Genomic DNA, 24,274 nt, shown 5'->3' with positions numbered 1-24,274 from the left:
ATCGCCGACGTCTTTGCCAGCACTGTTATGAACTTCTACCCTGATCCTGTTAGGAAAGTTCCTGCACTTTTGAAACTAATCCATGTCTTTTATTTGTTACTTACTGTAATGGCTGGTAAACACTGTGCGATATCTGGCTGTCCTAGACTGGGAGAAAGAAAGGTGATCATATTATTGATTTTGGCCCTATAGAGGTTTAAAGATGGCTGTTGTTGCGGTCTTGTTCCAAAGATAGCCTGGGACAAAGTTCTGACAGTGACAGAAATTAGGGATGACCATCTCACAATGTGCCTGCTGCTACGATCTTCAGCTACTGACCCACCACAGGAATTTAGCATGAAATTATGGCTATATACATTTCAATATGCTTAAAAAATACTTATCTCAAGCTCTATTTGCAAAATTGGCATCTCAAGTTGACATCTTTTTCTCTGGCATGACCGGGTCCACATTCTCCTCCCCCTCCTCCTCTTTGGATTTTTTTCCATACACATACACAGTGATGCAAGGGCTCAATTTTTGCTTAGCTTCAGTGTTTCCCACCATATCGGCGCAAGTGGATGATGCACACTGGCTTTTAATTTGACAGTGCAGCTCTGTAACAAAGGATTATCAATATCTTAAAAAAGCTCAGGTCTTAAAGCATGGAAGACATCCGAGATGATTCAGACAAAGTGACAATGCAGAAGCACTTACTGTCAACATTCGTATGCATTAGATGACTGTAATGCTTTGCTGAGTCATGAAAGTGAAGTGTTACTTGTCTTTCTTTCTTTCTTTCTTTCTTTCTTTCTTTCTTTCTTTCTTTCTTTCTTTCTTTCTTTCTTCTTGCACCATAGTTCATGAATGATTGATATCATGCTAGTTTAGGAACTACAGTGGTGGCGGCAGCAGAGGCTCAAGATAGCAGCTTGCCAAAATGTGATTTAACAGAGAAAAAAGACACCATCTCCCATGACATGAAATGTATTGACAGTGATCATTCAAGAGAAACAAAGACCAGACACATTTGATCTGAACCTGCACTGAAACTTTCGTTCATGCTTGAGTTGAAGTCAAATAAAGGTGTGCGGTTGCTGCTTTGTGGAGAGGGATTTTGTCACGATGACCTTGGTGGCGTGAGGTCTGAGCAACTGGAGGTGTTCCAGCTGCAGCTGATAATAAACATTGGTGGGGGGGTGGGCGATGGGGAAGTGAGATGATGATGGGAAGAATGTGTGCAGAGCGCTGATCAAAGCAGCACTTCCTGGGTGGCGTGTGGAGCTTGATCACAGGGAAGGTGGCAGTGTGCAGTCAATAAACCTGGTGGGTGGAGGGAGGGAGGGGGGGTCTCTCCGGTTCAAAGGTGACCTAGAATGACACAATAAAAATAAACACTGTAAAACACAAGAAAATATTACTGCAAATGACTTTCCCTCATTCATATTAATGGCTTACATAAATAACCAACCTTATTTACCTGAACTTATAATAATCTCATAATTTGCAAAATGTTAGTTTTCTTTGCAAGGACCCCTGGAAGATGAAACAAATATGCAAATTTGTCATGGTCCCTGCTGAAACTTTGGTCTACCCAGGGATTGTCTGGGCCACAGTGGTATAGTTAACGCTAAGTGTGTGTGTGTGTGTGTGTGTGTGTGTGAGATCAGCTTTGAAGACAGAAGTGCCTCAGGCTGTATCAGGAAAGTGTGACATTTGGATACCTGCTTCCCCCGTGCCATCCCTCCCCTCACACTCTTTGTCTCTTTTTTTATTATTATTATTATAAATTTAGTCACTTTGACAATATACAGTGGTTCTGTGAACGGTCACCTCTCACTGAGGGCACAGAGAGGAGTACAGGTCATGATGAGAGAGACTGTAAAAAAAACAGCTGGATTAAAGTAATGGCCTGACCCTGATCCTTCTTATCTGATGACCCCCAACATTGACCCCGACAGCCAAGTGCCAGCTTTCCTTCGGGAAACAGCAGATAAGTTCTGCTCGAGGAGAGAAATGTGCACCTTTTGACGCATGTGTTAGCACAAATGCTCCTTTGTAAACACACTTCTACAAACAAATACTGACGCTCTGCCTGAAGCAAAAATACACAGATTAACCACCTGAGTCTGGCCCCTCTGTCTTAGCTGTACAACATTCAAGCTTCTGCAGGAGAGATTCCAATTGGTGCACGCTTGACCTGGATACTGAAAGCTTATTTTACACTCTATTGACCAACTTCACTTTACTTCCTCCCCTCCTCTGCTTGCAAACATCCATCCTCTTTCTATTTCCTTTTTTCGACTCCTTTACCATCGCTCCACTGCCTCCTTCTTTTCCTCTTCCCCTTCAAATCTTCAGAAACTTTCTACATGAGCAGACAAAAAACAGGTCTGGTTTTTTTTCTCTGTTGTGCTGAGTGATTGCTGCGCGACATCTGTGCACTTCATTCTCTCTCTTGCCCCGGCAAGCACGTAGCACCCTGAAACTCTGCCTCAACGGCACTGAGGTCAAAGAGTAAGAGCGAGGCTATATAGCTATTACAGATGTGACAGAATAGCAAACAACATCTCATGGCTATCTCATGCAGTCTGAATATGGAACTGCAACAGTTGGTCTCTGTGCTTATGTGATTCTCCAAGTAAGTGATGCAATGACTGATACTTAACATAAGAAGAAGAAGAAGAATTCTTACCACGAACACACATTTGCTCATGCAAACCTATGACTAACCATTTGAACTTTCTTTCTGGGCAGCAAAGTAATAAGAAATGTCAGGGTTGGGATTCTTAACCAGTGTAAGAGGAGCCACCGATGGCCACCATATGGTTTCAGGTCAAAACAACAGATTTTTAGCCATGAACTTTGCAATGCTGCTGACGATTAAATGACAGGGGTCCTATCTGTGGCTCTGCGTAGAGGTAAACTGAGGCTATTGTGCTGTTTCTAACACTCAGAACAGACACCTCTCCGACCTCCAAATGACTGTTTGACCACAAGAGTTGCATCACTTCTCTTTTAACTGCTCCTTCTACGGTGTGAAAACACACACTTTGAATTATAATGTATACAGAAAAGACTCCAATAATGGATGTGTGGATTTGAATGTGTTTTGCTATGGGTACTTCAGCAAGGCTCTATAAACACTGCCCTAATCTGCAGGAAGCCACAAAAGTCATGACTCCCGTCTCCCCAACCATGTGGGCCCCCTCTCTCTTTACTATCCGCTAACACTCTTCCCCTCAGTGGAGCAGAGGACAGTGAACACAACAGACACCCAATACTAATACTCAAGCATGGTAACCAGAACACAGACTGGTGCAGAAGTGGACCATGGGAACAGTCTTTTTAGGCCTGACTGTAAAAATAAGGTAACTCTATCCTCCTGTGAGAGGCATCTCAGTAGAGGGGTGGGGCGATTAAATATTGTTGAAGCACTGTAAAGACAACTCTGGGAGGAAATATATATATAAATATATATATTTTTTGAGGGGTTTTTTTTTTGCAGACTGCAGTACAAAGCAATGAAAGTTAATGATCACACACTTATTAGCTACCATCAGTGACGCACAAGGTCTAACGTTTCCTTTGTGAATGTGAGTAGATGAAGTGACCTAAAAACAGACAGTGATTCTGACTTTATTCCTGCACAGTGAACAGATCAAATGTAAAAAGAATTTGAGTTCTTTTGTGCCTGAAAAAAAAAAAAAAAAAGCTGCTAGATGGTCTAGAGATAAGCAGTAAAATAACACTGCAGGTCTCGGGGGAGTGAATGCAGGATGGACGGATTTCTTCTAAACCTGTGAACAGCAGAGACATGTGGCACAGGCAGCACTTAAGCCCACTGTTTTGAGTGCAGTGCGAGATAAGCCGGCCTGTCTCCAGGCAGCACTTGTGCTGTTCGATGTTGAGGGAGGCAACCAAATCTCTGCTGCCACAAACACTGTCTGTAACTATCAATTAACTACACGCACAGAGCTTTTAATGATTTTTAACAACGCAATAGAGATTGTAGTTTTCAACATTTCTCATGGCAGGTCCTGTTTATAAACTAATTATGCCTTTTCATTGTGTGAAATCTTTCTCTTGTGCACGCACCAAAGTCATTACACCTGGTGCCAAAATACAGTTTGATGCGACTTTAAGAATGCAGAGCTCATGCTCATGTCAAACAGAAAAGTAAAATGAACTCATTTCCTTGTGAATGTTCACAGTGCTAAAAATACACATCTAACTTTGGTTCTGTGTGACAAAGAGAATGGTTTTCAGACAGGAGTTTTGTTTTTTTTTTATTCCGTGGGGGAAGTGATAGGAGACATTTACCTTAAAATTTGCTTTCTCTGCATATTTTCTGTTTGGAATCGAAACTGTTTTTAATCTTCAGGCATCTTCTGTCTGAATGAATTGGTTACATAAAAAATACACCAACTCATTACATGGAAACATTTAAGAGCACACAGAGGCGTGTTGGTGCCAAAAGTGATTAGCCTTATTTAACATCTTACATATTGACAGCTGCATCGGTGGTTCAGCTTTATATTCCATAGAAATGCAGATAAACATGGGATGGGAAGTCCCTGCGTCTCACAGAACACAGAACAGAGCCTGAGAACAGTTAGAGTTTACTGTTAATGACTTCCCCAGTGTAATCCTGTGTCTAAAAGTAGGACCGTAGAATATTCAGCTGCTCTTCTAAGACCACTTTGCCTTTTTTGGACCTTGCAATCTTTGATAAAAGACCTTCAGAGATGAGCACCACAAAAGATGAATGATAATCTTTGTAGGTCTGAAACTACCTACCTTTCTGTGCTTTCTGTTGCTCTCAACTCAGAGTGTGACATAAAGCCGCTTCACTGTCCCACTTATGGTAAGTTCAAGACTAGGTCAGGTGACCGCACCCTGTCTGAATGCTCCTTGTAAGTGTCTCAGTTTTGGTAACATCATCATCAACAATCATAAAGTCTTTGTAGAACAGTTTGACATTTTGCTGAAAGTGCAAAGCATATTCGAGTGAGACATAACGAGTTGATTGGCGAGCTTTGAAAGGTGCTGGTACGCAGCTTTTGTTACTGTTGGGCAGAGCCTGGCTAGTTGTTAAAATTGATATATGGCGCCTTTAAAACAGCATCAGTTTTTTTTCAAGGTACTTGACAGGTAGGTTCTTCAAGCATCTGACACAAACTAAAGATTAAGTCTGCGTCAGTGTCTTCTGTCTCTTCATGTGATCACACACTGACTCCATGATGTTGAGATAAGGGAGGCCAGACCATCTGCTGCAGGACTCCTTGTTCTTCTTGTCACTGAAGATAGTTCTTTATGATTTTGGCTTTTACATTTGCATTTTAAATGTTCACACAGTGCTAGATTTAACATGAAATTAGCACTGATCATCTCACCACATATTTCCTATCATGTTTTGCTGTATCACTGCTCCTTGTTCCTGTAGAAACACATTCAATCCATTCAAGTTGTGGCAACACACCGGTGGCTTGTGAAACGATACCAGCGAAGAGAGTTTATTCTGAGGTGCGTTTTGAGCCGCACATCCACCAGCTCGTGATGTGCAGGGGGGGGGCGGGAAGGTTGCGCAGGAGGTTGCTAATAACAGCTGCCAGATGTGCAGCGTCCCCGGAGTCCATGCACATTCTCACAGACAATGGAATGCTTGTGAGGAGCCCTAACAGGAAGTGAGGTCAGGGCTCTTGACCCCTCCCCTAAAAGCTCAGTGAGAGACACAGCAGAGGGGCAGCTTTACTGGGGCAGAAGTGTCCCATCATAAACCTGCTGACAGTGAGGAGTGAGTCCATAAAGCCTGTCTGCCAAACATCCATTACACAGTGCCCATTCAACCTGCCAGCACTTTCGCCGCAATACAGAAAGCGAAAATGTACCTTCTGAGATGCCAGATTGGAAGATTTTGGCAACTCCAACAGACGTATTGCAAAGTGGAGGAGTTTTTTTCACAAGTTCTTCTTTTTTTGTCATAGTGAGTAATTTCTACATAACAGCAGCTGTGGGGGTGGCAGAGATCAGTGCGGTAAAAGTGGAATTGCACAACCTCGATCCCTTCTCCCCCTAGTTAACCATCAGCAGACACGGCATGAGTCAAAGTTGTTGAAACAGTTTGGTAAAGACCAGACACGTGTAAGACTGATTTCATTCATCTTCATGGGTAGACTGTATGATCAACAGTGACATGCCCTTCGTGTTCAGACTAAATGCTCTGATGTCATTCACCCAGGTAGGATTCAAATGAAAACCCTTTCATGTCTGGGTCTGAAGTGACTTCCACTTTCTAGCCTCCAGGCTGCGGTTATATCGAGTGGAAAAAACACCTAAAAGCTTACCTCTGAATTGTCACGCAACAACAGTTTTCATTTCTCTCAACCTTTCCTTTGTATTTCATCATCTCAGGCAGTCACATTTTTTGAAAATCAAAACCTGGGCTTGGGACATTTCAGAAGCCTTAATACCAAACCCACAGTTTCTGATTGAATCCCAAATTTCTTTAACAGAAGCCCAGGAGGCTCCAGATGTTTTCTAAGATAACTAATGGATCATATAACAACATAATGCAGCTCCTTCTCCTTATCACAGACACATGACATCATAGCCACTTGGGATGACTTTGGCTTTCAGTGTAATGCCTGTGGTGAGATTATTACCTCCTCTGGGGTGGGACAGAGGCTCTTTCACTGGAGCCAGCACCTGCCCCTCTGTATGTCTAGGCACAGCAGTGGTGACTAACAAGCCCTGACTTACCTTCAACTCATCTGTATTACACCTCTACACAGACCTGGGGGATTCCCACTCACAGCAGCAAATATAAGACATAATAGGCAGTCTAATATGCAAAAGAAATAATTTGCATAAGCAGGACCGATGTTTATGAGTTTAACACTAAGCAAATCCACTCCATTGTATTGTAATTGAGCTATATGCATTTGCAGCTTGCCACTCCTCCCAAGAGAAAACGAGCCAGGATGAGTTGAAAAGTGTGGACTCTGGTTCATACTGGGATCTGTTAGGAAAGAGGAAGTGAGGAGGTGGAACATCTGGACTTCATTTATGTGCTTCAGAGTGTGTGTGTGTGTGTGTGGGGGGGGGGGGGGGGGGGGGGGGGGGGGGGGAGGTCCAGAAATAGGCTTAACAACCATTTTCCATATTAATTGCTGTCCACAAATCCGCATCACCGTTATAAGTCCGCGCTGAGACTCGCTCCTCTTCAAAGGCATATGACGTTTTCATACCGCCCGTCTCTTGCGTGTGTGTGTGTGGGTGTGTGTGAGTGTGAGTGTGAGTGTGTGTGTGTTTGTGTGGCCGCGTATTGTGCCACTACGAGTATTGTGTTCCTAGTGCTCTGAGCGCCCAGAGAGCAGAGTGGCGATCAGGCGGACCGCTGGATTAGAGCGACAGAGGAGAAAGTGAGATCTCCGCACTCATTCATTCTTCTACATATTTTTATATTTTGCTGTTGTTGTTGTTGTTGTTGTTGTTGGGGATCCCTGCGCTCCCTGGCGATCTTTGGACGGTTTCCGCGGTGGCGCACAGACCGGTATGGATTTACCACTGACGAGACAAGACACGCCGCCGCCGCCAAGCCCTGTACGAAAGTTTTGATTGTCAGCTCTGCTTCTCGACCCCGGAGCAGAGCAGAAGAGCGCGGAACTTTTGACGCAGGCATTTGTGGAAACTGGTAACCACATGTGAGGACATTTGGAGACAAATAATTTTTTATTTTTTTATTTTTTATTTTGTCTTTTCGCTGCTCTCCACTACAACTACTGTATCTCTCATGGGGTGAGTAGCCGTCTCAGAGTATGGTTAGTGTGACTGGAATAGGATCTGATGTGTGTCTTGCACTGCAGCAGGTTTACTCAGCTTTTACAGTAAATGGAGTTTGTTTATTGGGCTTCAAAAACAGGATCTTTACTGGTAATCTCTACGGGAGTCCCCCCCCCTCATGACATCAACCACCAGTCAGGTTTGTTAGTAACGATATGAAAGTCTGCACTGACGCTCAAAGTATCGAAATGTGTCCCTGACTCATGCAGACTTTGGCATCAGCCTGGCCCGAGCAGCGCAGCGCAGAACAACAGTAGCTCCAAGCGGAGACGCGCCGCTGCAGCCACGGCGAGGGTCTGGACACCCAGCAGTGTGACAGCTGCGTTTGTTAAACTGTGTGTGTGTGTGTGTGTGTGTGTGTGAGAGAGAGAGAGAGAGAGAGAGAGAGAGAGAGTGTGTGTGTGTGTGTTTTAATGAATAGCATTGTGCGTTGTTAAATATTATTATTGTTGTCGTTGTTGTTGTTGTTGTTAAGGGCTGAGATGAGTTGCGTGTGCTCCAGGCGCGTCCTCACACACACACACACACACACACACACACACACACACACACACACACACAGGTCCTTGGAGCCGTTGTGTAGCCTGCTGTGCCCCCTCCACCCCACGCCTCTACCCCCCATCTACCCCTTTTCCCTCTTCGCACTCTGACCCCTACTATGTTGTTGGGGCTTGTTCATCCGTCACTCTAAAGAAGGCATTGTATTGAAAGGATGTATTAATAAGACAAAGGCCCCCATTATCCCCACTGTACCGGAGTTAATCTCATGTGGTCGGAGATGTGCTCCCCGTAGGAAGGCAGCACAGAGCCTCATCAAGCAACGACTTAACAGAATGCAGTGTATTGTTGTCAGAGATTTAAAACGGGTTAAAGAATATGCATTTGAATACACTGTCACAGTAACACACATTATTATTATCATTATTATTGACAAGTGAATTTTAGTTGTAGCTACATTGGTGTGGAATTCAAAGTTGCTGCAAACATTTGCAGATCTGCGTCTGTGCCATCTTTTGAATAGTTACATTTCCTTATCAGCACTCTAAGGCCATACTATCTAAACTGTGTTCAGAGGAGTTAACCCTGCATCGAGGGTTGCATGAGTGTCAGCTGCCCAGTCATGAGGCATCCTGTTGCGGGAGAATCCTCAGTGAGATAAGATGATAAGGTGGAGGAACTAATGTTTATTGCCTAGATAAAGGCGCCCATCCATCATCACACCTCTCTTCTGTGGCTGGTCTTGTCCAGTCTGCACGGTGTGGTGCTTTTTAGCAGGCTTGTGAAACTGCAAAACCTTGTAGCGACATTATCTCAAGCCCCAGTCGAGGTTACGGGACAGAAACCTGGACTGGAACTCTTGAATGGTGGTAGCTTGTCGAATTAAGTCTAGCAAACATCTTACCCGTGATAACATCAGGAGTGGAGGGTGAAGAGGAAGCACAGTCGGCAGCGTTAAACAGGGACTATCGAGTGTCGAAGGGCCTGTCAGCAGGTTCATTGATGCTGGGTTTGTGTAAGAGCAGCTTGGTTTGTTTGGGGCGTGCACGGCCACTCATGCACTCAGGTGCTTCTCCCAGCACGCCTTGGACGGGGCTGGAGACAGGGCATGATACAGCCTGCCGTCCATCTGTTTGGCACATGGCTCATTGCACCAGAACAACACCCGCAACCCTAGCAGGCCTGACCACTGCCAGGCTTCTTCACACTATCATTCACACATCCACCGTCCTTGGTCTCGGCTAGAGTAACCTCAGGGTGCTGTGAACAGCGACAGCTCTTCACAGCCACAAGCAGCCTTTCACAGACAAGGAGCGCACATGGTGTTATGCTTACTAGTCTATACAGAGGAACTTTAACATCTTTAATGTTAGAGCGCAGGGAGAGACTGGCTCGGTCCAGCAGCCGATGACATCATGAGTTGAGGATCTGTGTGTTGCTGACCCAGCTCACTGTGCACAGTGGCCCTGTTTTCCTCTGCACCATGACTGCTGTAATCGGACCCTTCTCAATGGGGACTTTTGGGGATAGCGTGAGAAATGAAGACAAATAGATGAGCCGAATAAATAAATAGATGTGTAAATGCATGGATGGATAAATAAATGAATGGAAATTCAGCGGTGGGAACTGGATTTGTGGGACTTTTTTTTTTTTTTTTTTAATGGAACAGGTCACTAGGGGGTTGAATGCGGAGATGGGTGGTGGGTGGGTGGTGTCGATCTCTGAAGGATGCTCGGGTTTCAGCTCAGGCCTGGGAGCGTCTGTTAATAGGAAGCAGCGAGAGGGCTTTTCCTTGGGGAGACTGACTTGTCTTTTGTTGTGTATACTCACCGCTTTATTCAGCTACACTGGAAGGGTAACAACACAGAGAGATCAGAGGAGCGACCTGCCAGAGGCGCCCTGCTGTCCACCTGGTTAAATGAAACCAGTCAGAAGTCAATACATATCTCTCATAACTTTGGGGCTTTTCTCTGAGGTATTAATAGTGTTCTGTGGAGAGCCATCTGGGTTCTGCAGACTCAGAGTTCTAGCTGGTACTCCCCCTTTTGCCTGAAAAACACTTTCCTTGGGTGTGGCAGCTGGAGCAAAATAAACGCCTTCTGTTCGCAAGCTGCCGGAGCGCAAGTCACAACACACAGCTGACAGCATGTAGCTTTCTGACTCACAGCCAAGATCTGGGAGTGCCTCAGATCAGAGAAATCAATATGGCGTCCTCTGCTTTTTACCCATTTTGTAAACACGTTTGAAAAGAGCATGTCACTAAAGACTGTGCTTGCTCTTTGCTGGCAGGTAGAGAAATTCACATGCACACTTACTCAGCCTATCTCTCTCTCCTTTTCAAAACAACCTCCCTGAGTCACGAGAAGATGCTGTCAGTGCTGTTCTGATTATTGTATAAATATTTATATAAGCTGATATTTAGTGGAGAAGGAAAAAAATGAGTCTGCCTATTTTAGGAAGATGTTTTACCCAGTGAAAGAATCCATTAGCTTTAAAGTCTCTTGTTACATTCCTGTTCCACTTGAGGGACAAAGTATAAGACCCCCCATGACCAGGCGCTAATGCTTGTAGCAGCATGCCAGGATTTCCTGACGCTCTCCAGGGTGGGGATAAGGCCGTTCTTCTGTCACACTTCAAGCTCGGACCAGCTCTTGTTCCGAAAGACTTTCAGTTGGAAGCAATGCAGAAAATGGTTTTCTGAGCTCCGACTGGCCTTTTTCATTGTGCAACGTTGCTCCACACAGACATGAACATTACCCTGAATCTATCAGAGACAAAGATAAGTAGATTGAACACAAGGTTTCTGGTTACTGCTGTGGCTGTGGATGAGATAGGCAGCACTTTGCAACCTCCCTCTAGGTTACACCGTGTGATTTATGAAAAAAATGGGAACAACCTCATACTGTCTTGTGGCGGCCTTAATCAGTGTGGTCATGTCGTGGTTTCCTGATTTCTGGTCATTCTCAGCCCTCCCTCACTCTGCAGTGATCCTAGAGCAGGTACACATGAAGATGCTGTGGTTTTGGAGTTGGAGACCACCTCCTCCTCCTCCTCCTCCTCCTCCTTCTCCTCTTTCTTCTTCCCTCTTGGAAGCCTTTGTTATCCAGTCAGCTTTGTTTGTGCAGCTGGAAAACTCAACAGGATTACCTCAACACCCCACCTCCCCAGATCCAGAAGTTAGCTGGAGACAGTTTTCTTGGATTTTGAATTGCCCCCATGCAGCCAGTGGGAGCCTGTTGGAGCCATTCATTTTGCTTGGAGCTCTCCTTCTGTAAAGCTCTTTCAGATTTTCTAATGACTGAAAAACTGTGGCCTGTTTTGTTAGAAACAGCTATTAAGATTGTTTATCCTGTAAAGGCCTCAGCACCAGAGTCTCCAGGCTTTAAGACATGATGGAATTAACCCCCGGCCAAACACAAGCCAGGTCATGATAGAGGCCAGACTGCTCCATTGCAACAGACAGATTGAGTGGAAGTGGATGTTGTTTACTTTAAACTAATATGACGACTGTTCCAACATGTCCATTTCAGATGAGCCTCACTGAGGTCAAAGTCAAGTAGCTGTTGTCTCATTCCACCACAGTAATGCTCGCTTTCTGACCTGTTTGATATTTTGGAGTATATCCCTTGGCAATCTTTTCTCCCCAAACCTTGCATAAGGTTGGTTAAACCGAGTTATTTACTATGGGGCCTTTTCTTTTATAAAAACAATGTTCTTGTGTAATGTTGCCAGGAAATAAAACAGACATAGTATCCTTCCAACACTGTGTAACTTTAAATGCCCTTGGGTCTCTTTCCAGGCACACATTCACTGCTCCTTAAATGCAGGTTGTAAGTGTATGGGCTTTGCACATATATATGTACAGTATATATTTCTTTCAGTTTAAGATATGATGTCTTCATGTCAGAGAGGCTGATTGATGTTGGCATTACCGGAGTTTTTCAAGAAATAAATTTGCTCTTTAAAGCAAGAAATTTCTTAAATTATATTAAATACTGAGCAACAGCTGTGGGCAATGTGGACACAACAATGTTCTCTCTCCAGGCAACCGTGTTTTTCTCCAGCAACAGAGCTGTGTGTAATGGATCTGTGTTTGCCAGAGTCTGGAGTTGTTTTCCTATGCTGGACCATGAGGAGAGATGGAGGGCCTCCATGAATTCATCATCTTATCAGTGGGCAATCAGGGCAGCTTTGTGCCCCTGTGTGTTAGCCTGTGTAGATGGTATCATTTTCCCTCGTACAGTGCTTTGCCTTGTCGCCAGCACCTTCTCTTTTGCTTTGTCTCTGGTTCTGGCATGCTGTTTCCTGACTGTCTGCGGGTAATGTTCGTCACACTGAAAATCACTGCGACATGACACAGACATGCACAATATATATATATATATATGTTGTCATGTCTCGTGTCCATTGGCACGCCACGCAACAAACGATCATAAACTCTCTCATGGCAACCGTCCAGTTTCCCAACGAGGCAACAGAACATGAGAAGGGGTGGAGTTCAAGGTCTAGCAACGGAGTAGAATAGAAGCAGGGATCTGGGACAAAAGAGATCTAAAAGAGGGTTCAAAGCCATTCATTAGGGGAGACCACATTGTAAAGAAAAAAACCTGGGAAGGTGTGAGAAGCACCAGAGCGACTGAAACCTGAATCAAGCACACCTCAGCCTTCAGACCTGAAGTTTCTGATGCAGATCAGCCATAAGTGACCTAACTTATTTTCCTGTGTCACTCCAGCCAGCGTGCAAATCTGTATCGAAGGCGCCATGTGGTTAACACTAGCCTACCTTTATACATGCAAATCAGAAAAATACACGGTTGCATTTTTTTGTGTGGTTTACCACAGTTCCATGTCAGGCTTGAACTTTACTTTTTCATGTCAATGTCTGGAAAGTTTGCAGATCAGATGCACATCCGGCTTCCTGTCAAAACACATGTATCTTCAAGAGTTAATGATTCTGTTCTGAGCAAACCTACATGGAACATCCACACACATATATTTCACTGGTGGGAAGATTGAGGACACATATGCAGCTCTATAGGTAAGTAGTTTCTTAGTGCAGAGCTCCAGAGTTTCTTGCAGTGAGAGCTGATTGCACAGTATGTGCTGTAATGAAGTCTTTAATAGGGGGCTATAAGAACATGTCCGCTCCAGATGTGTGCTAAATAAATCCTGCTTGATGTGCATTTAATCACATCTTTGTGGCCTTGTCTTTTGATCTGTGTGGAGAAGTTTAAAATATATGAGGGGAGGGGGCGGGGGTGGAGGGAGGGTGGGTGGGGGTGTTAGAGTGAGGACGATGTGGCTCTGCAAATCAGGGACCAGCATGAAAGGCAAATATGCAAAATAGAGCGATACAAAAACATGAATAATTTGGAAGCCAGTGACTAAAGTTGACAGAAACGGTACCAGGGTGAAGGTATTACAATAATTGCCTCTTAGGCGCCATCCTTGGAGATCCCCCACCCCCCCAATGGGGCAGACAGAGAGGAGAAGAAGAGGGGGTGGGGGGTGTCTGCTGGTCATTGGGTTATGGCTCCTGAGGCTGTACGATGCCCTTCTTTACACAGCTCTTTGTCTCCAGCTCCAACTCACTGCCACCCTTAAGAGCCCCACAGCACGTGAACAGCTCATGAACAGTTGCCGTAAATAAAGCATCGCAATGAACCGACTGAGGAGAGGAACAGAAAACAAGACAAGCCACTGTGAAACACACAGTAAAAAAAAAAAAGTTTTTTTTCCATGACAGAGCTGTGTTGACAGAAAGAACCCCTCAGAAGAGGCTGTACCCAAACTGTCAAACTGTTTGACGAGCGAAAGGGTAATCCCTAATTATATGATGAAAGCCCATGAATTGAGGACACCCCCCACTACCCTAATATCTAGCTGCTTATACGTCATTTTAATGAAGCGTAAGAGTGTTAGCATAATAACGGACAAAGAGAGATAAGGTTTGCTCTTGGAGTTAAACATAGTGTGAAATCACAAGAAGGAACCGTTTAACCTGTCATTAAACAGGAACTTACCTCTCATGTAATGCCATGGGGCAGGTTATCATGACACTGATGCTATCTTTAAATAAATACTTCTGTATTTTCAGTCACAAAAAAAGGATGTGATTTGTATACATCATATCTGTGACATAGTTTGGCAAGCTACGCATATAAGTTTGCCAGTTTTTTTTTTTTTTTTTAATTTAAATTTGTTGTTCCCTAAAATAAGTTCATCTCCCAGCCAGAAACAGTGAGATACTCCAGGCCCCCATTTCATATCTTCTGAGTCTGTTCTGCTTCTTGACTGTGCAAGTCACGGTGCGACACTGAAACTGGCTCTCTTCTCTCTCTCGTTTGCATTTCCCCTTTAAACCTCTATTTTTCATTTGTCTGGTGATTTCACGAGCTCCTGGTGTTTCAAAACAGCAGATCCAGCTGACGTGGTGGTCTCAGCCCACACATTTGTGCCTTGAGTACAAGGCTACAGTGCGAAAAATCACTGGCAGAATGTATCAGTCTGTCTGTCTCTCTCTGTAGATATCTAGACAGTAGATAAGAAAGAACTAAAGAATTCTGGCAGTGGCATTATATTTTTGAACATCTAGTAGCAGGTTGGGTCCAGAGGACTTAAAGTGAATGCATTTTTTTCTTTGGGTAACAGAACTATTACAACTATTACTTTGTACCAAAGTATATTTTGCGATGCTTTGGTGCTTAGTTTCACCTCAACCGTGCATGTGTTTGAGCTTCACGTCAGCTGTGCAGCGTGCCATGGAACAGAGATAAGAGCAACGGCTTGAAATAAGCTCAGGCAGCCATGACCAAGCACGTATGAACTGGTGTGGTTTAATTATACACGTTATAGTAGGGACACTGCCAAGTAAGAGAGTAAACCATGCAGGGCTTTTTTTTGTTTGTTTTTTGTTTTCTGAGGTTATTTTTTCCAGCTTTTATTATAATAACAGTTAGAGAAAGAGAGACAAAGTTAGGGAGAGAAAGGGGTGATGATGAATCCTCCTCATCCCAGTTACAGTGATACTGGAAACACGAATGCTTTTTTCCTGGAAACCGAGAGCGGACAATCAATAGTGTTGCTGTGCTAATGTGAAAAGATCTCACACACAGAGCCCCGGGGCTTATTGATGGATAGAGCAGCAGGGGGACACTGCACCACCTGCCAGCAGACGCAGTCCATCGCTGTGCTCTCAGTGGTTACACAGGGTTACAGCATGGCTCGCTTTAACTGGCCCATACGTGCTGTGGCTTAGAGAAGCACTGAGCTGTCGCTGCAAATACAGCTATACCGCTGCTGAATCTTGAGAAACGGAAGAGAGTACAGAACGGCTGTTGGTGCCTGTGCATCTTTCACTTTAGTAATTTCCGGCTGTGGTAGCAGCTCCTGTGGTAGCAGTGGTGAAACTTTGTGGTGGTAATAGCTGTGTGTCTCCTGTGTGTCTATCATGTCAACACTTGACAGGAGAAACTTTGAGACAAAACTGCAGCACTTTGCATATGGAATTTTCCTCCCAGGAGCCTCAGCTGACATCTGCCATACCTCCCCTCTACCCAGTCATATTCACACCTTTTGGTTTATGTCATCTGAAATATCCCCCACAAAGCACCTTGGTTAAAATTATATTGTGTTTCAGTGTAAAGACTTAAGGTTACTTAAGGTTTTACCTTAAATCATGACTGTTATTGTTTAGCTGAAAATCTTAACCACCGCAGTCATCATTTCCCTGAAATGCTTGTATTTTTTTGTCAAACGAGTACTGATAATTTGGTGGCCAGGTCAGTAACAAGGTGCCAGACACTGAGAGGAGAGGAAAGGCGTGGACTCATCCCGCTCTCAGTCACATCAAAGCACTCTCAGAGATCACTTATTCACTGATATGATCATTAACAGCTGCAAAAATGAACAGGAAAGGACAAATCACAGCAGCAGATGCTTTTTGTGTATCCATGATGAATTTCCTTGTGACTGTTAGAGAGATTAAGTCTTTTTTTTCTTTTTTTTACAGAAGAGAAGCCCAGTGTCTTTTAGAGGGAGCAGGAAGCCATTAAATTTCCTTAAAATGGAAAATATCCATGATTAACGTTTTTAATATTTCAGTCCTAACAGAGAAGACCTTTCTTTTCTAGTGTTATTTCTTTTGAGCTCATTTTGCAGAGAAACATTTGATCATGCTTTTGATCATGCAAAATGTGCCAGGCTTTGTATGGTGTTGCCATCACAGCAAATTATGAGCAGGGAGTGTGAAGGGCAGATGGAGAAAGATGTGATACAGGATGTTTCAGACCACAAACAGCTCTACAGTCAGAAACACGCCGGGTAATTCTAGGTAAACAAACAGCCAACACATTGCACTGCAAACAAGATAAGCTAAAAATGTAAACTGTCCAAGCCCAAGGTCAGTCACTGCTCTTTATCTAGACCAAAATGTTTATGGTGCACGTGAGTGAAAGCGCGTGTGTACATTAAAACGTGGGCTTGCATGCTTCATCACGGTTTTCAGGAGCCATGCTTCAGCACAGAGAAATTGGAGCAGGGTTGAAGTGGTGTGTGACAGGTAGCAGGTGGTGCATTGGGGCAGCGTTGCCTTGGTTTCTCGGTGAGCAGACGGTCTGCTAATTGGGGCTTATCAGGTGTTTCTGGGAAAAACACCTGAGGCTTTTGTGCAGCCGTCAGCCCCCTGATGGAGAGGGAAACTGTCTTGTTAGGATTAGGAGAAAATGAGAGTCAGCTTTCACCATCAATCCCTTCTGAATCGTGAAAAAAGCAACGCTCTACAGTATGTGCAGTTATTTGCAATTGTGGTTCAGTGGTTGAATAAAATATTGTGGTTGTACAAAGTAGGTGTAGCTGTAAAAATCCGACACGTCTCCTTACATGAACATGCACCGCAAAAGCACCTGTACATCTTTCTCAAACGATGAGAAAGATGTCAAAGTTTGATGATGAAAAGGATCTAATGAGCTCTCAAGGGATATCCTGTCTCTCGTTTGGCTTCCTTTGTGTCTTCAGCTTGTTTTTACCCTCCTGTCCACAGTCATTTCTTTCATCACCTTGTCTAACTGTGTCTGTGCTTCATGGTGAAATCCAGACAGGATTTTGCGTTATTTGTCTTTCTGTAGCGTCATTACACCTCCACCTGTATCACCGCTCTTTCACAAAACTCAAACTCATATTTCACCGTCTCTGTCCTCCTGAAATTAGCTTACTATTTAAAACTATATTAATTATGTGTATTCTACCAACATCCACATACTTACGTAGATGCACAACTCAGCCGAGTTTGAGTGTAGTGAAGCTCAGACATAATGTTTAAGTCATGAGGGAACAACTTGAGAACTCTTTATATATTTAACCTTGGAACAGTTTAATTTGCCCTCACGTGTCGTCCCAAATGTCAAGCATAGGGCACGACTTTGACGACGGGTCAGGAGGGAGGCGTTGCATAGGAGGAAGTCGAACAACCACTTTGGAAGCATCTGAATGGCACACGGCAGGTGGAGGGGCAGGGCAGGGCTGCGACGAGACAGTGCTGTAGGCAAACCAGCCTGTCAGGTTTCCCACACACAGTGAAATCTCTTGCTGACAGACGCCACGGACTCTGTGTTGTCAGGAGGACCTCGAGCTGTCTACACAACAGATGGGAAGAGTACTGTCTTAGGAAAACTGGGCAGAGCTGATTGAGAGAGAGAAACGAGATGAAACAAAGGAAAAGCAGCACTTTTTTTTTTTTTTTCTCATAGCAGGCTGGAGGCTGTAGAGACACAGAGCTGGTCTATGTAGGCTGACTTTTCCATTAATAAAATCATTATAGGCAATCATGTAACCTAATTTAATTGTGCTGGTGCAGCTGGCACATGTGCTCAGCTTCAAGCCTCCTATTTGTCTCTATTAACGGAGCTAAAAAGGATGGAGGGGAGATGGGCTGTCCTGATACAGCGGCTTTGAAAAGGCAGCGCTCAATTGTAAATAAATTTCTGCTATGATACAGTTGCAGCTGCCAAATGGAAGTGTGCTGTCCCATTATTGAGGCTGAAGGGCAATGCTCTTCACATTGAAGGAGACTATTGTTCTTTGTTCCTGCTTGAGGAAACAGTGTGTTGGTTATTACTGGCAACCAATAGCAGCTGTGTGCTGAAAATGCCGCTGTGCACGGGAATGGTTTGCCACACTGATCTGTGTCTGTCACAGTCGTGTGCGTGAGGAAAGCTTTCTGTGCATGTGTAGAGAAAGGCTCTGTGTTTCAACGCATCGCATTGATGAGTTTGTGTGTCTATGCGCTCATCATCGGTGACGTCTCAGATTCCTGCCTTTGTGTCCAGATGCCGTTCCACATGCATGCTCTCTGTCTGGCTTTGTCTCATCCCCTCTCCATCTTTCACTCTCTCAGGGTCTGAGTTAAAGCCCAGCAGAACAGAGGAGAGGCTCAGCCCTAGTTTCCACTAAAGGTTTCCAGTTGAGATCTGCTGCAGCCATCCTGGCTAGTTGTGAAGACAAGCATCAGTGTTGAATTACCTCTAGAGTTGGCCTGCAGAGGGATCCTGTTACTTTTGACAGGTTTAAGACACCAGTTCCACCTCTAATTAGATTTCCAGAGCTTCCAACTTTCCTTTGTTTTCGACGCTGTAGCTGCATCCAATTTTATTTATTTTTTGGTTTGTGTACAGGTTTTTCCTTTAAAAATTTCCATGGTTTTGTTTTAGGGTTTATTTCATTTCTTTTGATTCGTCATTAAAAATCTTTACAGCTTATTAGATGAAAGGTTTTCCTCATTGGTTTAACACTAGTAAGCTTGTTTATGTATTCTGTCTTTGAACACATCAGACAGGAGAAACATATTCTATTAAAGCACCATAATTATTGTAGCAATTATTCTTACCAGGCCTCAATATAACACACACAACTATGCAAACATCTTTAGTGTATTGAATAATTAAAATGGCAGTAAGTCAGTCAAGCTCCCACCTTTTCCTCTCAGGTATCTATTTGATTAGCTTTTCTGAACTGGTTGGAAGGGGCGGGTCAGGACGAAGAGGTCTGGCTGATCCACAAGCTATGCTGAAGTTTCAAGAGGTAGTTCACTGGAGTGGAATGGTTCGCTCCCCTCAACAATGCCGTGTGTTGACAGCCGAGTGCTCGGACAGGGTTAGTGGAATGTCCCCTTCAGACTGCGAGCGCAGCCCTTTGTCTGAGCGCCAGCACTCGCACAGCCTCACAGAGCGCTTATTCTTCTACCTGAAGATGAATTCCTCCCACGCAGAAAAAAAAGGCAGAAGATCGTTGAATGTTGATATTCCCCACACGGAGTCATTTTTCATGATAACGTACAACTCCCCCATGAGCCGATGGATTATGAATCTCCATCTGTTTTACACTGCAACAAGCTGCAACTGTTGCCTGCATGGGAGTTCAGGTTGAGATGTTCCAAATGGATACAGTGAGTGCAGTGTGTTCACTGTGTGGTCATTCATTTGTGTCTTTGTGGTTGTTGGTCTTAACCTTATATTTAAATGCTGACTCTTCATGCTGAATGTTTGTCTGTGAGATCACAGGCTTTTATTTTTAAAGCTCTGAGCTATTGCTGCACCTTCTTACTTTGACTTTATTACAATGGAGTCTACAAGTGATTTAATATGATGTTTAGTTTCCACTCTACAGACTGGACTACAGACAGGTTGTCGCCTGGATACTTTGTTTTGCTTTGTTGGACTTTGACTTGAGCGAGTGCAATGATTTTAAAAAATTGTATGTTTGCTTTGTCACAGTTTATTTCATTAGTACAACAAAATTTCCCTTGTGAGTGATCCAGGCCTTCTTTTTCTTTATGTGTCTGCAGGTGACCCACATAGAACTCCTGAGACGTGACTGTGGGACAGGCAGTCTCCCTCCCAGCCTGGGCCCTCTTCCTGTCCTTAAAGGCAATGATTATCTCAGTCGACACTCCGCACGACTCCACTGTGTGAATGAATCTTTGCCGTAAAGCCGCTGTGCTCTGCCACCCTGTCACCATGAAGAGCAAGTATTCCCAGTACTACAATAATAGTCTGATCCACACACACTATGCCTTTGCTAAGAACATGACCCCACAGGATTTGAATAAGCTCATTGAGAATAAAAAACACCTCACCACCCTCAACATTGTCATCGTGGTCCTCTGCACCATCATCATCTTGGAGAATCTGCTGGTCCTCATCGCTGTCTGCCGCAACAAGAAGTTCCACTCTGCCATGTTTTTCTTCATCGGCAACCTGGCATTTTCTGACTTGCTGGCAGGCTCGGCCTACATAGCCAACATTTTTCTGTCAGGGTCAAGGACTTTTCAGCTGGTGCCTGTGCAGTGGTTCATCCGGGAAGGCACGGCGTTCATCGCTCTGGCAGCTTCAGTCTTCAGTTTGCTGGCAATAGCCATAGAGCGGTATATTGCTATCACCAAGGTAAAGGTGTACGGCTCCAACAAAACATGCCGAATGTTCCTCCTGATAGGAGCTTGTTGGGTCACCTCCATTCTGCTCGGAGGACTTCCCATCATTGGCTGGAACTGCATCAACAACCTCCCTGAATGCTCAGCCGTACTGCCACTCTACTCTAAGAAATACATCGTCTTTGTTGTAACCATTTTCAGCATCATATTACTCTCTATAGTCATCCTTTATGTGAGGATCTATTTGATTGTACGCTCCAGCCACCAGGAAGCAACCAACTCACCGGCCTATGCCCTTTTGAAAACAGTCACTATAGTGCTGGGTGTCTTCATCATGTGCTGGCTGCCTGCTTTTATCATCCTCCTCCTAGACTCATCCTGCGGCATACAGTTCTGCCATATCCTCTCCAAAGCAGACATCTTTTTTGGCTTTGCCACTCTGAACTCAGCTCTTAACCCAGTGATCTACATGCTGCGCAGCAAGGACATGAGAAAGGAGTTCATGCGTGTGCTGTGTTGCTGGGGGGTGCTGCAAAGCGGGCGGCCCACTGACCGTTGTCTGGTCCTTCTGAAGAGCTCAAGCTCTATGGACCACTGCACAAACAAACTCGAACACCAGACCACACCCATCATGCAAGATTGTACCACCTGTGTCTAATATGGTGCAAAAATACATCAGAGCGCTTGTGTGTATGTGTGTGTGTGTGTGTGTTTGTGTGAACGTCAGCGAGAGAGAGCTTGTGTGTATATGAGATCACGTGTGAGAGGCTGTGATGAGACAGACAGAAGCAAGCACACCCTGGACTGAGACGCCCAGCGAGGCTGGGAGACAGCAGTCTGCAGAGACACATTCTACGATGCAGACGTTTTCGTATTACAATCAAATGCGAGTGATTTCACAATCACCATTCAATCATTTCATCCATACAGTGGGTGTAAATTGCAATGTTTTAAGAGGGAGCTGATTTAAAACGTGAGAACTTTCAGAAATGTGAAAATAGCTTTTTCATGGGTACTCCCGTTAGTTAATATGGAGTTGCAAACCATATTAATGTATAAATGTATACGCCTGTCATCTTGATTTTGTTTTTCTTTCTAAACATGTAATTCCCTATTAAAAGCCAAAAATGGAAACATAGCATGCATAATATCATAGTTATGGTGAGTTGTTTTGGCCTTTCAAGAACTGCGTCAATGCAAAGCTTGCAGAGTTGCACTTTGCAGATAACTTCAGTTATTGTTGTCCTTTGTAAGGTTGAACCACATTACTCTCCTTCACAGATATATGTATAGATTAGACCTACAGATTCATCGCTCTTTCTATACAGAACCAAAGGCAGTGATCAGCTTCACTGCATGCCACAGAGGCCATACTACCGCAAGTGCTCCCTCAAAAACCAGGGCTATATATTCCCTATATAACCTTGCTTAAACCATCTGATAAACTACAACAAATTTGCATAATCTGCTTACATTTACTGCATGAAATTCTAACTCCTTTGTAAGCACTATTGTGTATGATGTACTCCAGCTCCAGCTTCCATCACTAACACCCCTTCCCTCATTTGCCCATATAATCTGTCCCTCTTGCTTTTACTGTTGTCTCTTGTATCTTAACAGTTTCCGTCGAGGAAGGCCTAATCAGAAAGCACATTTCCTGAAGTGAGTTGGCACTGATGACTTTTACTCATTGACAGCTGTCCAGCTTTGACTAATGGGACCTATGTCCTGACAGTGTTGTAGCAACAAAGCAGCAATGTGCTGACTCTGTTTGTGTCTTCCTCATGGGGAATTAGGCTGAATGTATGTATGAAGTGTTTGGGGCAGGCGCTCCATTGTTGACAGTATTATTGATCATTATTTTGAATTACCAAGTCACTGACGATCGGAGAGTGGGATACACAGGGTAGGTCACTCTCACTGTGAAGTCTTAAATAGCACCACGAACAAGAATTTGTTGTGAACATCCTGGTTTAATTTGCTAGCCTTATGCTGTGTGCAACTTAAGGTATAATCTAATTTTTCCAAAGATCCCCCCCCGCCTCCCCAACAAAATAAGAGAAGTTCTTGTTTTAAATGCACAGGGGGAATCTGCCTCCCAGGGATGTTAGCTCCATCCTCACTCTATGACATCCTACAACATGCAACTTCCTCCAGACATAGGAAGTCCTGTTTTTCATTGTCCGGTTCCTGTTGTTCAGGCGTACACTAACCTTTTTCCTGTAGACACACATTTAAAATTCTTCTCTCCCTCAGTTTTTTTTATATTGACCTTTACATTTAGAGGGCCAAGTAGAAATGGTGAAAAGCACTTTGGCAGCTTCAGTGATGTTTGCTTTCCCCCAGTTTTTTTCAGATGGAGAGATTTTTTAAAACTATGTACCTATCACTTTGTTGTGTTGCCTGATTCTATGATTTTTTAAATGATAAATATATGAAAAGCTGTGTATGTTTGTATGTATGTATGTATCTTTGTACAGTATGTATGATTTTGTGTTGTATGGAATGTCTCGTGTGCAATAGCCTTGTGTGTCCAGTAGCACGCTGCCTGTGTTAAACCGGTACAATCTGAAACACTAATGTAGGTACATAAACATTTTGTAATTGCATTCCCTTTTTATAAAATAAATGAAATACTGAAAGAATCCATTTTGTGGTCTTGAGTTTAATTCTGGGCTGTAAACAAATCAAATTGCAGCTGTAGCTTGTCTGCAGGTCCTGAGATGTCTCCCTATTGTTCCTACAAGAAGTACTCAAACTGCAGCATTTAATCCAAACATGCTCTGACAAGGTCAGAAAAACACTAGAGTCATCATGAAAGCACAGAACTGTACATGCAGATGCTACCCAGCTATTAATCATTGCTCTTTTACCTAATAAAATTATTCAATAGCTTGAAGGCTAAAGCAAGACAAGGCTATGATGGGAAGCTGAGCAGAGGGCAGGAGGGTGAAAATGGGGTTTGGTGAAGAAGAATGTCTGTTTGTCAGATAGTTTGTCTGGGAGAAGCATAAAGAACGGCCCTGGGAGAGGTTTTCGGGTGAGGGGGAGACTTGGGGTGAGGGGAGAGGCTGACTTATAGTGGCCTTGAGAGAGTTGGGCCTGTTTCCTGTCAGACGTCCAGGATTCCTGGGTGGGAACATTGGCTGAATCAGCCCCAGGAGGCTGTGCTGCTGGGAAGTCTGCCAAGTCTTTCCAGTGCCCTGCAGGATATGACATCAGACTGAGAAACCTGAAGGTGAAGTTGTATACACAATAATATTTAAGTCAGCACACAAGACAGATGTGCACTGCAAAATAGGACAGTCTGTAATATTTGTACTTGTAAAACTACTAAACCGGGGAAGAAAAAAAAACACACTTAAGAATCATCTCCATTTGATTGTGTAAATATAGCGAACACACACTGCTTAAACTGCCTTCATATGGAAAACTCACTGTTCAATTGAAATAGGTCAAAAGTTATTATTATTACTCATGTGAGGAAAATGACAGTAAATGTGACCAGCCTGGTATGCGTACAATATG

The 24,274-nt window shown here is 43.9% G+C and overlaps 1 protein-coding gene across 1 annotated transcript; it reads left to right on the top strand.

Annotated features, from left to right (window-relative positions):
* The first annotated feature begins 7,153 nt into the window (after positions 1-7,153).
* On the top strand, positions 7,154-23,391 carry s1pr2 (sphingosine-1-phosphate receptor 2). Its single transcript, XM_071469560.1, has 2 exons — positions 7,154-7,779; positions 20,162-23,391. The coding sequence occupies exon 2, from the start codon at positions 20,289-20,291 to the stop codon at positions 21,402-21,404; it is 1,116 nt and encodes a 371-aa protein (XP_071325661.1). The 5' UTR covers positions 7,154-7,779; positions 20,162-20,288; the 3' UTR covers positions 21,405-23,391.
* The last annotated feature ends 883 nt before the right edge of the window (positions 23,392-24,274 follow it).

Source organism: Trachinotus anak, unplaced genomic scaffold (genome assembly GCF_046630095.1).
Source record: "Trachinotus anak isolate AG129_WGS33_773 ecotype Australia unplaced genomic scaffold, CSIRO_AGI_Tana_v1 ptg000003l, whole genome shotgun sequence".
Lineage (NCBI taxonomy): Eukaryota > Metazoa > Chordata > Actinopteri > Carangiformes > Carangidae > Trachinotus > Trachinotus anak.
Note: the sequence above shows the minus strand (reverse complement) of the source record. Positions and strands in the feature narration are given on the sequence as shown.

Excerpts from the sequence above, each read along its gene's own strand:
- s1pr2 (XM_071469560.1), top strand. The coding sequence starts at position 20,289 with ATGAATCTTTGCCGTAAAGCCGCTGTGCTCTGCCACCCTGTCACCATG.